Below are 14,989 nucleotides of genomic sequence, written 5' to 3' on the forward strand. Positions count from 1 at the left end.
TTCGTGTACTCGTACTTAAGCAGTTCACGTCACAGAAGCTCTCAGATAGGACAATTTTTTCCGACCTAATAAAATAAAAAACTTTTAAATTTTTAACCTTTCTCTGATGTTTCCAACTAAACAAGGATTTTTCCCCACATAATTCACAATAATTATCTTAATAATACCGGTAACTTATTTTCGTTTCGTTATTTTCGTTAGTTTCGTCTGTTAGTTATAATATATAACCTATACTAGCTGACGCACGCGTGGAATTAGGTTTTTATTTCATTAGCATTACTCTTTATTTTTCGCCTTAACTGATTGCTTCTGCTCAATTAAGGAGTTCATAAATTCGTGGTGTCAAATTACTAAGAGATCTATTCATGTTCGTGACAGATTATTCTGCATTACATCACGTAGGTCAACCGGCTGACCTAGACCGTGGCGCGGGCCATTGTTGTCGAAAACAATGGAATATCTATTAGATGAGAGAAAATTTTGTACATTTATACACTTACCTTTGTATAAAGCTTTTATACCTTACCACGTATATGGAGAAAAGGAGGAATAGAATAGAATAGAATAGAATGTTTTTTTATTCATGTAAACTTTTTAAAAGTGCTTATGAATAGTCAGGTTTAATTTACCACTGGTTCGGAATGCCGTTCCTACCGAGAAGAACCAGCAAGAAACTCGGCGGTTGCACTTTTTAGTTTTCAATTTACAATGTTATTATACCGTACTATACAAGCCATTGCAGCCCCGTGCATTGCTGGAGCGAGTCAAATTTCCATTCCCACAAATGACTTTCGCACCTTCCACAGGCGGAGCGCAGGAGTAGCGAGCTTATTTTTGTTTCTAGTTTGCCTATCATGGAGATCATTGATTTTTTTGTAACTGTGAATGTTTTGTCGTACAAAAATTATATTATTGCAAATATATTGGGAAGCTACTGTAAGAATACCTATTTCCTTAAATATCTCTCGTAGGGAATCGCGCGGTTTTAAATTATAAATTGCACGTATTGCCCTTTTTTGTAATACGAATATTTTCCCAATATCTGCCGCTTTACCCCACAGCAAGACTCCGTAAGACATAATACTGTGGAAATAGGCAAAATACACAATTTTTGCAGTTTCCACGTCAGTTACCTGTCGAATCTTTCTAACAGCATAAGCAGCAGAGCTGAGTTTACCAGCAAGTGTTGATATATGGGCGTTCCATTGAAGCTTTTTAAAGGAAAAAAATTACTTTAAAATACCAGTTTCACAAATGAAATGTTAACGTTACCGCTAAATGAAATTGGAGTCAAGGGATAGCACAGGTCTCCTCTTAGAATGAGAAGGGTTTTGCCTAAAGTTCTTAACGCTGGGCCAAGTGCAGATTGGCAGACATCACACACCTTTCAGAAAACTCTCAGACATGCAAGGTTCCTCACGATATTTCCTTCATCGTTAAAGCAAGTGATAAGTATTTTAAAAACTGATTAAAACGCATGTAACACCGAAAAGTTAGAGGTGCGTGCTCGGGATCGAACCCTCGACCGCCCGAATATATTACTGCTTATTTCAACAGTCAAAATCGCCAATATAAAGCAGTAAATAATAGGCATTAGTATTGCGTATCGTGTGAAAAGTATAATAATTATCTCTTTATTTACAATCAAAACGAGAACAAGCCTGGATTTCAGCCAAGGACTTGAATTTATTAAAATCTGGCAGGAACCAAGAACCAAGTAAACCCTACTTAAATATTTATCATATTGCACTCCCCACTTCTTTTGATAAAACAAGAGCAAAATATCTGCATTAGGTATAATTTCTACATGAATAATTTATTAAGTACAGGAGTGCCAAGAAACCAATAAAATAACAAATCGTCGTACCAATAAAGTTTATTGTTGGTTTATAGTGTTTGTTTGTTGGTTTACTGAATAAACCCACTTTCGCATAATATGTACCTATTATAGTGATGTGTGTATAATTTTTAAATAATTTTAAAGTCGAGTAAAATTACATTTTCTATTTCTATAGTCGATTTTTTATTTTTATTGCTGGGATAATTTATCTCCGCGTTTCAGTTCAGACTTCAGTCACAGAGACGTGGGTATACAGCTGGGTAGAGGTCATGTCGACGGCCACTTCCGATGTCAGATTAAAATTGCCTGATGTCACGGTCGCGACCAACTTTTTGAATTAAAATTTAACTTTAGTAGAATTCTATAAGTAGTATTATGGTCCAAGATTCGAGGACCACGAGAGTTACATGTATTTTCTGAGAAACTAAATGTCTGGGATAGAGTAGTGTGTTGGCAACTGCCAGCTGGTGCCGACAGTCAATTTAAAGATACCAGCTGCTAAGGGTACTTAATTAAAACATTATTAAAGTCTGAGTGCTGATTTTCATGTTATTTTCTGAGTTACTACCTAAATATGTATAAAAGGAAAAGGTGACTGACTCACTGACTGATCTATTTGCACACTGCTCATACTACTTGATGGATCGCGCTGATAGCTATTTTAACGTAGACATCCGCTAAGAAAGGAAAGGGAGTAAAATAGGGGTTTGAGCGTAGTCCAGGCGGATGAAGTCGCGGGCATAAGCTAGTCGAATTTACAATTTGATTGGAAAGGCATTCCGAACAAGTGGTAGATGCATCCGACTATTCGAAAGTACTTGTAAAAGTTTATTTGAATAAAAAAGATTTTTATTTATTTATTTATTGAAGATCTAATTTTATCTTTTATCTTGTCTTGCAAGTAGGTAGGTACGAGACAAGTAGTCGGTACTTCCACATTAAGAACACTATCATTATATAGCTATCTGCATGCCAAATTTCAGCCAGATCCGTCCAGCAGTTTGAGTTGTACGTTGATAGATCAATCAGTCACACAGTTTTTCCTTTTACATATTTAAATAATACAGAAGTAAGTAGCTCTACTTGTTAGATAAATCGTACCCCTTAGAACAGCTCCAGAATTCAGCACGTTACAGCAAAGTATCTCTTTATAGTCACATCAAGGTCACATCGTTATTTCAGGCTCCATCTTATATTTTCGTATTTGATAGGTAGGTGCCGAACTGAAAATGCTTCGTGTTTTCATGCTCGTAGATTTGGAAATCGTACTCAATATTTAACTAAATTCTACACTCCAAATAGATACTTCAAAAGCGCTGAATGTGAATCGTTAGTACGAATAGGTATTTTGTAGCACTATCCATATTATATGATGTAGGCATCCGCTAAGAAAGGATTTTTGAAAGTTCAACCCCTAAGAGGGTGAAATAGAGGTTTGAAATTTCTGTAGTCCATCCGGACGAAGTCGCGAGCATAAGCTAGTCTTACAATAACACTTTTATCAGAGATCTCATTACTCGGAATCTGCAAACTCAGTGATTGAGATAGCAATTAATATTCGGTTGAGGCTTCCTGAGGCCCTAGAGCGGATCTGAGCGGAGTGTAATAAATAACGGAGGCTTCAACCACTGAAATATTTATGCCTTTTTGCTACTGTAAATAAACTGAAATATGACATAGATTGTTCTCAAACTCAAAGCTTGTATTCAAAGTAACTTTTTGATTGTAAATTGTTGAATCTGTAAGGGCGAGCGCGGGTGAGTGCCTCATAGGTACCCCGATTGCCTTCTCAGCCTGTCGCAGCCTATACATATACTTACTTCCTCCAACAGCAATGATTATAATAATAACTAGCTTATGCTCGCGACTACGTCCGCGTTGACTACACAAATTTCAATTTCAAATTGCATCAGCTTTCTATTATGTATAGAAAGCATGTGTGATGCATTTCAAGTGAAACGTGCGTAACTTATTCAATTAAATATTCTATACATACACCTATACAAAACCGGAGCAAGCAAGTTTAATCGACCACGATGCATATTGTTATTAGTAAGGGGTAATATCGCAAGTCCGTAGCTTGGTAGACAAAATATACAGGGTGTAACTAGAACGCTGGCAAAAACGAAGACAGGTGATATGATATGATTATGACTTTCCACTGAATTGAAATTCTCATTACTGAAATCCGTCTAATCTAATCACATACTCACATATTTAGCCGAGGATTTTCTTATAATAATAATGCGCTGGGCTGCACGGTCCAGATCCTTCTGCATACGACTCGGAGAGTAACAAATAGGTAAGTAGTATTATCACATGTTAGTATTAGTAACCGGACTCTTAATTAATATACTCTTCGAGGTACTTACGGAGAATAGTTGAACGCCAAATTCGGAACTCCAAAGTCAGCAGTCCCATCCATTTACCATCTTGGAACGTTACATAACCAGGACAATCGACCGATACGATATGCGCGATCGCTAGTAAGTTACGCCATTTCCCAATTTACACAACCCTCACGTTAAAAGGACCTAAGCCACCTAAGCCTTGGCAAACCCATCCTTAATCTATGAATAGCTGACCCGGCGAACTTCGTACCGCCTAACACGTCACTAAATTGTTTTGCCTTCCCGGAACCCCTCCACTAACACTTAAACTTTATGGTATGGTATTAAAGTTCAAATTGACTTTTAAGTATTATTACGAATCTTTTGTATGGGAATATAGAAAAGTGTTGTTTTTAGACTTTTTCAGGCAATTTTTTAAATTTTTCTCTCCGTAATCATCCTCGTACATCAAGGAGTATTATAAAAAAGAATTAGCGAAATCGGTTCGCTTGGTCTCGAGATTTGCGCTTAGCAACACATTCAGCGATTCATTTTTATATATAGAAAAAATAGTTTGTGTTACTTACGTAGTTATATCAAACCGGCTTATAGGATTCTGAGCAAAAGTTATTAGATGCTGCACGCGTTATGCGATCGAAGTGTCAAGAAAACGTGTGTCCTTCAGACTTATAGATACGTTTTGTTCAGAAAAACAAGTTGAGTTACATAACAAGGAGATGTTTGAGGGTAAAGATAGCTAGAGCTACCGTTATTATGGTTCAAGTTTTCCAGACTTAATTTTGCGTATTTTGAGTTTTCTTACAGATTATGACTCAAGTAGTTCCAACGACTTCTATGTAGTACCTACAAAGTAATACACGAGTCATCAGTACCCATATTATAAATGCGAAAGTGGGTTTGTTTGTTGGTTTGTCCTTTAATCACGTCGCAACGAAGCAATGGATAGACGTGATTTTTTTGCATGGATATAGTTAAAGACATGGAGGTGACATAGGCTACTTTTTATCCCGGGTCATCAAAGAGTTCCCACGGAATTTTTTAAAAACCTAATTCCACGCGGATGCAGTCGCGGGCATCAGCTAGTTTCGAATAAAATTTAAATTCAGGCTGCAATTCATTTTGCTCAGCATTTTTGCGTACAACTTGATTACTATACTACTCTACTTATTAGAATAGCCTCATAGAAAACGATTTTTGTATAAAAGTCCCTCTATCCCTTTCTTCTACAAAGTTCAACTATTTTGTTAACGGGGGATATCTACTTAAGATACTTGACGTGCTGATGAAAGATATTGGGCTATGTAAGACTCTGCTCGGTAGCTACTCAGGGCATATTGGGAGGCTCCGCGATCTCTTGCGAACACATCGGTGCCCTTGACCCTGGGCCAAGGCCTTGCAACACAACACAACCTAACACGAACGCACCATCCCATCTACACGCACGAAACGTTTTGCGTCATCATTCCTCATACGCATGGCTAAGGTTTGGAATACTCTTCCACGATATGTGTTTCCTACCAATTACAACCCGGGTATCTTTAAAACAAGAGTGAATAGGCATCTTCTAGGTAAACGCGTCCTATCTTAGGCCGCAGCATCACTTTCCATCAGGTGTGGTCATGCGTTTGCCTATAATGAATAAAATAAAACGAAGCATGTTATTATTAACAAAAGCTAGGTATTCTAGCTTTTGTTTGTTTAAAGATGTAGGTAATTAGTCTAATAATTGGAATTTGAACTCTGATCCTTTTTTAAGTCCGTTTTATAAACCGTTGAGCTAGGCTTTGATTCGACTGGTTTCAATCTGGTTATGTTGGTTAATTGGTTTGTTGGTTCGTCCTTCAGTCACATCGCAACGGGACAAGGGATCGACGTAATTTTTTGCATGGTTACAGGGCCTGGAGTGCGGCATAGGCTACGTTTTATCCCGGCAAATCAAGGAGTTCCCACGGGATTTAAAAAAAACTGAATCCACGCGAACGAAGTCGCGGGCAGCAGCTAGTTATGTATAAAAGCGTACGCGGCAGAAAGTAATGTACATCGGCCATTAGAAGGAGATAGCAGATTTGCAGAGCGTTATGTCTCTGTCAATCATACCTATATGACTTTTGTCGGTCTCAACGACAGAGACAATGCTCTACAAATCTGCTATTTCCTTCTAAAGGTTGATGTACATTACTTTCTGCCGTGTACTGTACTTATTTGAATTGATGATGTAACAACATATCTACCATCTGTTCGAAACATTGTCATTACTCAGAAGAAATGACTAGAACCCCTGCGGTTTTCTAAATTCAAACCCAGAAGCTCCCTAAATGAATGTGTACCAGGCCTTAAGCAAACGCTCAACGACCAATATCACCAGCTACTATTTTATGCTACCCTAGTAGCTAAATTCAGTAGGCCAAGAGATATTGTGGATGGTAGACGTGTTCCATCCTAACACATTTCCCGCGCGCTTATTCAGTTTAATTTTATCTGTGAACGTGACATCAATGTTAAAGATAACAAAATTATAATATTTTTGACTCTTTTGTTTTTGATCTCTCGTGGTTTTGTTGATAAAAGGATGTGAAAGGATGCAGTGTATTTTGTGGACACAAGTTGTGATCATGGGAACATCAAAAGTAATCTTACCCCAGCTCGTATTACGTATTTCTGGTTTTTTGTTGAAATAATGGAATAGTATTAAGAGGATTGGTAGCATTTACATAATACATCTCTCTGGGTAAATTTTTTCTAACGACATTCTTTTGGCTCTATACGATAAAACGTACGAGTAATATTTACGTTTTTACGTTCATTAATGTAGTTAAATAATACAGTAGGCAACTATAGACACTATTCTATTTAATGATTAGCGATTTAATGGGTTTATTAGTTTTTCTATTGCTTAATTATTATTATCATACGGAGGTATTAATCTACTTTTAATTTTATGAATATTAGGTATGGTTAGATTTGCCAGTTTTATCATAATATTCGTTTTTTATATATATAGGGTATTGTAAAGAGCTACCGTTCATTTTCTTCTTAGATCTTTTGGTTTAGAATTTGAGATGATTGATAGAATTAATAACCAGAATATAGGTACTTATCAGAATATTCACTTGAAAAGCTCACATGAGAAAAGCAGTATGAATTTTTTTTTCTGGTTAGGTATTTTTTACTAATGCTCGAATTCTACATAATAATTATAATTTAAGCATCTTATCTGATAAATCAAGTCTTCATGTAGGTAGGTAGGTACCTATTCCTTTTCTCAGGTTTCTTTCTTACTGTGAAAATTTGTTTCCTTGCATTTCCATAAAGATTTAGATTTTCCGCGTATCTATTCTATAATTGAGTTTGATGTGGGCTTCTTCTCAGACCAGGACGCGTTCGGAACCATTGTAGCTTAAGCCATTATCACCATTAACATCATTATCTCACAAATTCTACAATTGGCAATCAAAAAAGTGGACAATGAGGTACCCAATTTGAATAAATGAGTTTATTCTATTATTTTAGGAAATTCAAATGCGTATCCTGATAAGCAACCTATTAATTAACATAATTATTATTGATTACAAATTTTAATAGGTGCATGCGAGTACCATACTTGCTTATTATTTTGTGTACTAGGTATATACCTACAATCTACATAGCAACTATTTAATGAAATAAATTAATGATATTCATTAAAACCACTGTTAAAATAATATGAAATCATATTAATTAGGCCGATCGTAAAGCTCCAATGCATTCTCTGATACAAAATTCCTACCTACTGGTATTATTATTCCAAATCATCGAAATATTACAAATGGTGATTTTAACACTGGGACGGGCAGGGCACATAGTTCGAGAAACCGGTAGACGTTGGGGTCCAAGTTGCTAGAATTGCGACCTCGCACGAGAAAGCGCCAGATCCCCCACTAGGTGGACAGATGACATCAAACGTGTCGCAGAAAGTCACTGGATTCAGGTTGCGTGGCCTGTGGAAGTCCCTACAAGATACCTATGTACAACAGTGGACAACTGTCGTTTGACGATGATGATGATGAAGATGATGATGATGATGATGATGATGATGATGATGATTAATGCATTCTAAACAGATGCACTGGAGGGGCAAAACATCAAGTCGCTTAAAGTAAAGCCAAAATAATGTAAAGTAAACTTAACATTACTAACATAACGAAGTAAACTTTACGTTTCGGCTCGCTACGCCACTCGTAGCAAATTCGTAGACATTCTACGGAGGGCGGAGGAATAGGTTACTAAGTTTTAAGATAAATCAACCGTAATATTATATCCATTACATAAATTATCTTTCGTGTAAGGACGGCTCTCAATACAATGATAGAACAACGACCTCTGTGTACTAACAGAGTAAACTAGAGTGAGGAGCTCTCGGTTTGATCTTGAAATCGATAGTATCGCGATAAGGTACTTACTAGTACTTAAAAATTATTTGCGTGAAATCACAGAATACTCGTTTCATAGCATAGAGATATCCAAGCTACCTAGCGACAAAATAATGTAGATAAAATTTGACGCCTGCCAGTGTAGGTGAAGTTTGTTACGTTTTGTTAAAAGTTCCTTCTCGTGAACTGTGATACTAAGCAATAGAGTGAATTTTTTTGCGGGCTGCTAAAGGCTGCTACGCTTTTGTTTATAAGTTGATAACCATTAACGCGTTTTTTTTCTTGCCGGAAGGCACGGGAGGATTTCTTGAACTACTTTCTAGTGCATAACTAGAAAACGGACGGGACGTATCGTCCTGTATATTTTGTCGCTATATAAAAATATGCAACAATGTAAAGAAATCGTCCTGTTCCGTTCGGCAGGCGAAAAAAAACCACGTTACGTATGCTGTTGATTAGAACACGATTTTTGATCGAAATGGATACCAAGGATCGGAATAACCCTTTAAGTGCGTAGTACATGAAGGTCGTTGGGCTACAACTTTAAGTTCCATTAAAAAGAAACTAATCTTAATATAGCTGTAAATAATTAATCGTTGGAATGACGTGCAAAAACGTTCCATCAACTAGACAATGGAGCTCAAGACTTATTCCGAGCCAGCTTATGGGGTTCGTTGACTCTACTATACGTAACAGTCATAGATATTGTAACTAGCTGATGCCCGCTATTTCGTCCGTATGGATTTAGGTTTTGTAAAATCCCGTCGGGACTTTATGTACTTTATTTTCGGGATAAAAAGTAGGTCTTGAAGTATACCCATGCAAAAAATCAACTCCGCTCCAACAAATTGCTCCGTTACGATGTGATCGAAGGACAAACCAACAACCAACAAAACAACAAATCGATAAACCAACAAAAAAACACATTTCGCATTTATATTATGGGTAGTGATAACAAGAAAAAAAGTCATTTACTTACTCGTCCATCCATATTAATAAACATTTTAAATATGAAAGTGTGCCTTTTTTTATTTTTTAACGGTTTAACTGCTGAACCGATCTTGACGCAAGTTGGCAAAGGGAAAGTTCGGCTGTTGGATTTGTAAGATGATAATAATATAGTGGTGATAATTTTTACGCGAATTTAAAACTAAAGCTACGAGTGTTCCAAACGCGCCCAGGTCCGAGAAGAGCTTTTCAAATTGAATTGCTGAAACACTTAGTAGTCGTACATAAAGTATAAACCCTATCATGGCCTTTTTATATAAAAGTGGGTGAAATGTTAATGACCAGCCATTAAAATGGCAATCAATCGACTCCCCGCCTGCCAAGCCTACCCTTTGGCGTTTATTATCGTCACCATGGCTATCGAACACGCCTGTCTTTGTGTCAACAACAGTGACACGGAAAAATGATTGATTTATTTTAAAAAATAAAGTCTCAAGATGCGAGTATTTACCGAAATAGGTATACAATTGGTAGCTTTTTATGGTATCATAATATCAGTAATCATCAGTAGGTACTATCACCTGTCTTCGTTTTTGCCAGCGTTCTGGTTACACCCTAGGTATACGCAATTCTCGCACCATATCACCAGTTATCGAAACATGGAAACTTTGAAAAACTTCGTCCAATTGTAACCATGACGTTATCAAGGCAAGACATTTGATACGAATAGAAGCACTGCATAAACCATTCCTGTTTACTCACGTAAACAACGCGCGCCGCCGACAACGATTATGTAACATCCCTTTAGTTCCGGGTAGGGTTGTTACACGCATGGATTTTTACTCTCGGCGGAAAAACATCTATTACGGTTTACGAGATACATCCCGTTTACGGACGGACCGTCCAACCGTTGGCAACCTTCGGATTGGCGGCGTTGTTTACTCGCGGAACCCCATCGACGATTATGTGACCACCCTTCAGATTCCGATTTTAACCGTTGGCGCAAAAACATGGAAAAAAGTAACTATTATCTAATCTCTGACGGGGGTTTATATGACGTGGTCGCCTTTTTTTCGTAACATTCATAGATCCATAGTTATCAAATAGATGGATCGAGATTTTTTATTTTTTATTTGAAACTTAGTTTTTAATCCGTAGATAGGTACCATGTAAATACTAAAACTATGAATGGAAAAAGGAGTCTGTGAAAAAATACCCCGGATGGTTTCGAACTGCGGACCTAGTCGGGATTACGTCGACTAACCACGTGAGCACGGGTATCCGGATCAGCTAGAAATATAATACTTATACTGGGAAATCGAGTTTAAATTAATAATTTATTAATATTATCTAAATATATAAAAGGAAAAGGTGACTGACTGAGTGACTGATCTATCAACGTACAGCTCAAACTACTGGACGGATCGGGCTGAAGTTTGGCATGCAATAGCTAGCATGACGCGAGCATCCGCTAAGAAAGGATTTTTGAAAATACAACCCCTAAGGGGGTGAAATCGGGGTTTGAAATTTGTGTAGTCCACGCGGACGAAGTCGCGAGTATAAGCTAGTATAAAATAAAATGAATTGTATTTGTCATATTTAATTAATAATTTCAATAAACACTTCATCTTATCTTCATATCAAATTTAAAAAAGTTTAAATTAATTTAATTTTATTTTATTTTAATTTAATTTCATCTAAACGTTATTTTATTATATTGTATAACTCTGGATTTTTGTCTGAAAATAAAGATTTTTTATTTATTATTATTATTATATTTAAATTTAATGTTATAAAGTTAGTGAGTTAGATTTTACTTGATTTAATTTATTTATTTGACTTAATTTTTTTTTTAATTTAAAGCAGATTTCTTCTGTTATAATGGCGACCCTACTACTTAGTTACCTAACTGAAGTAGAATATGAATTGTTTATGCAAAAATCGGTTGACGGCCCTCAAAGGACTGCTGTAATACTGTTATTATACCGCTATGGGGCGGCCATCTTATTCCTTTTTTCTTTTTGTTTTGTTAAGAATATTAGCCAAGTATATTATGCTGACTAATATTCCCCTTTCCCCTCTAACTAAGCGTAAAACTTGTGCTAGGAGTAAGTAGGTATTTTATTTTGGTTATTGAAGACATACGAGCCGAGTTTCTTGCTAGTTAGGAAAGGCATTCCAAACGATTGCCAGTGGTAGATTCACTTGCAATAGTTTTTTTGCCGCCTCACTGTCTTACCTATTTCAAAAGAGCTGAGACAACAAAGTCGCTGTATGCATTTTCTTCTGGTTATCTTTGACGCTGCAGCATAAAATGAAGGTTTTCTTTTTGTTTCGGATTAGATAAGCTTATGGATAGAGAAACTTATGTTGCATATTGGAGCAGTCTTTAGACACAACACTTGATATTATGATCTTAATCTTACAAATACATACTACATAGGTACAAGTACTTTATTTTCTTTTTTCTTCACTGGACCCGGCACAGCGCGACCGTACGGCTCTATTATTGTATGAAGTATACCATGTCGATGTCGCGCAAATGTAGTTCGGTCCATGCACGGCATCGCATTATAACTCATGCCTTTTTAACCTTTTCAGTCTCTAAATACCAAAATTAATCTTTATCAAGGATTATTCAGTTAGCTCATGGAGTTCATAGGTACATTGATATATTCTATTTAAAGCTTGTGATGAAAATGAAAATACTGTAGACAGTGCGATGTGAAAACTTTAAGTGAGTGAATAGATGTGCTCGATATGGCGCCAAAGGATAGCCAGTGCTATAGTGAACTGTTTGCTCATGAAGAAACTTAAGACGGCTGTGAGGAAGTGGCGGACAATGCGCCTCTTCCGCAAAAGAGACGGTAAGTTGACAACCAACTGAGTGCGATAAGGATAGATATACCCAATATGCATTTCTAAATAGGTCCGTGAGGTATGGCACCACAGGATAGCGAGTGCTATAGTGAACTATTTGCTCATAAAGAAACTTAAGACGGCTGTGAGGAAGTGGCGGACGATGCGCCTCTTCATCAAAAGAGACGGTAAGTTGATAAACCAATAAGTACGATAAGGATAGATATACCCACTATGTATTTTTAAATAGGTCCGTGAGGTATGGCACCACAGGATAGCGAGTGCTATAGTGAACTATTTGCTCATAAAGAAACTTAAGACGGCTGTGAGGAAGTGGCGGACGATGCGCCTCTTCATCAAAAGAGACGGTAAGTTGATAAACCAATAAGTACGATAAGGATAGATATACCCACTATGTATTTTTAAATAGGTCCGTGAGGTATGGCATCACAGGATAGTGAGTGCTATAGTGAACTGTTTGCTCATGAAAAACTTAAGACGTCTGAGAGGAATGCGCCTCGTATGTCGAGTGTCAGCGGTAAGGAAATTACGTAGCTACACGATAATACAAAGTATTTTAGGTTTATAGAAACAGGTTCGGGCTACTTGAAGTATGTGGTTCACAAATCGAAGATCGCTGTTAGTCAGAACTCCTGAATGTCTAGCTTCCTTGGTACGTTCCAATACTTCACCTCTGATACACACTGAGGGATTATTCCTATACTCTGAAGAGTTCCAAGAAACATGGATTTCGTCTTATTTGAGTTTAAAACGAGCGTTGAAGTGATAGGTTAAGTCACAGACGTAGCATCATAAGAGACACAAGTTGTACTACATAAAATAAATAAATTTTGACTTAGATTTTTTTTCATTATAACCTTTTCATCTGCCCAATTTCAGTGATTTCATATTTGTTATCAGTTAAAATCGTAATCAGTTATTGTTGCATCCTCATAGATATTCAGTGATATAAAATAGAACCGTGCGTATAATCTTTGTTAGTCTGTAACATAACTTGAGTCGCAAAGGCCAATTCAAAGCCCACGCATTTCGGTTTATTGCAGGAGAGACATAAATACTTAATACTAACGCTAAGGCAATGAATTAACTCGCAACTTGATAAGTAAGTCCCTCGCTTGCTCGGAAAACAGAGATGTATTAGCGATAGCTGTATAAAAACTAGCAAATGACCAGACTTCTTTTGCGTTTATAACCCTGCAAGAGGAATGATAATTAATCGCTGTCAGGCTCCTTGTGCGAATTGCATCATCATGCGCTGATGTTGGTTGCGTACCTAGTATAATTAGTCTATGGTTACGTACGTCGTCGGTGCGCGTCCTATTTTGTAGGTACCCCGACCCAGTCAGTGTTTTTAGAGTCGCAAATTACTACTTTAATCTTAATATTCAATTGTTCGCAGACTCTTCAGTGACGCGGCAAACATCGATCGAGCCCGTGCCCTCTACCTCCGGGACTCCTGCGCACCTCTGCCGTCCGCCCACTGACCTACTACAATTGGTAAATCTATCTATATCTATATACATAATATATAAAAGGAAAAGGTGACTGAAAGACTGACTGACTGATCTATCAACGCACAGTTCAAACTACTGGACGGATCAGGCTGAAATTTGGCATGCAGATAGCTACTACGACGTAGGCATGCGTTAAGAAAGGATTTTTGAAAATTCCACCCCTAAGGGGCACTCAACACAAAGTAAACATAAAAAAACATACAAGGATCTTAATCTAATAGCTGCAATATTGGTAGGATTTTATTCATTACGTTGGCATTAAAACTTTAACGATGTACAATTTTAAACGTGTACTATTAATTAGTTAAGTTTCTCCATAACTTACGTCAACTTTAATGCAACGCAACCAACGTCGCCAAAATGCTAATTGGTAAAGTACTGAGAAGTTCATTACTAAGTTCCACCTAGGTACGTGAAATAGGTCGATACTCCGTTGCGATTAAATTTTGGTAGAATAACTTTACGTATATGATACTACCACAGCCTATTTCGTTAAACTGTGATACTACTCATGAGCGACCATTCGCCGGTCTCCTCTCAAAGTAAAGAGGGTTTTGGCCATAATCTACCCATCCGATCCATTTGTATTTTTAACCGACTTCAAAAAAGGAGGAGGTTCTCAATTCGTCGGAATCTTTTTTTTTTTGTAAGCACTGGGATTAAAAAATTAATTGATTTCATACAAACATACTTTAGGTACAATTTAATACACATAAACAATGCAAATTGTAAAAAATTCATCCATACTGAATGCATTGATGAATTATAAAGCTTTTTGGAATGAATTGAAAATTAAATAGTGAAAGAAAGAAAACCGGATTGAATAAAATGTGAAAGAAAAGGCAAAATACAAACGCAAAATCACTTATTCATAAGCAAACAAAGGCATGTAAAGGCGGTGTTAAAGGCAATTTTTGGTGAAAGTAATCAAGGTTAGGTTAAGGTTGTTTGTTTGTTGGTTTGTTGGTTTGTCCTTCAATCACGTCGCAACGGTGCAACGGATTGACGTGATTTTTGCATGGGTACCTATAGATAAAGACCTGACGA

The 14,989-nt window shown here is 36.9% G+C and overlaps 1 protein-coding gene across 3 annotated transcripts in view; it reads left to right on the forward strand.

Annotated features, from left to right (window-relative positions):
- Positions 1-14,989, forward strand: part of Mctp (multiple C2 domain and transmembrane region protein) — an 80,516-nt gene that overhangs the window by 26,557 nt on the left and 38,970 nt on the right. For 2 of the 3 annotated variants that reach the window (XM_034970531.2, XM_069499967.1), the window contains exons 1-2: positions 12,172-12,415; positions 13,828-13,925. In XM_034970531.2, the coding sequence (XP_034826422.1) occupies positions 12,298-12,415; positions 13,828-13,925 (216 nt within the window). In that variant the 5' untranslated portion in view covers positions 12,172-12,297. Of the gene's footprint in view, positions 1-12,171; positions 12,416-13,827; positions 13,926-14,989 lie in introns of those variants that run through there. The other variant, XM_034970533.2, reaches the window with a different exon arrangement.

The sequence above is a fragment of the Maniola hyperantus genome, chromosome 7, assembly GCF_902806685.2.
Source record: "Maniola hyperantus chromosome 7, iAphHyp1.2, whole genome shotgun sequence".
NCBI lineage: Eukaryota > Metazoa > Arthropoda > Insecta > Lepidoptera > Nymphalidae > Maniola > Maniola hyperantus.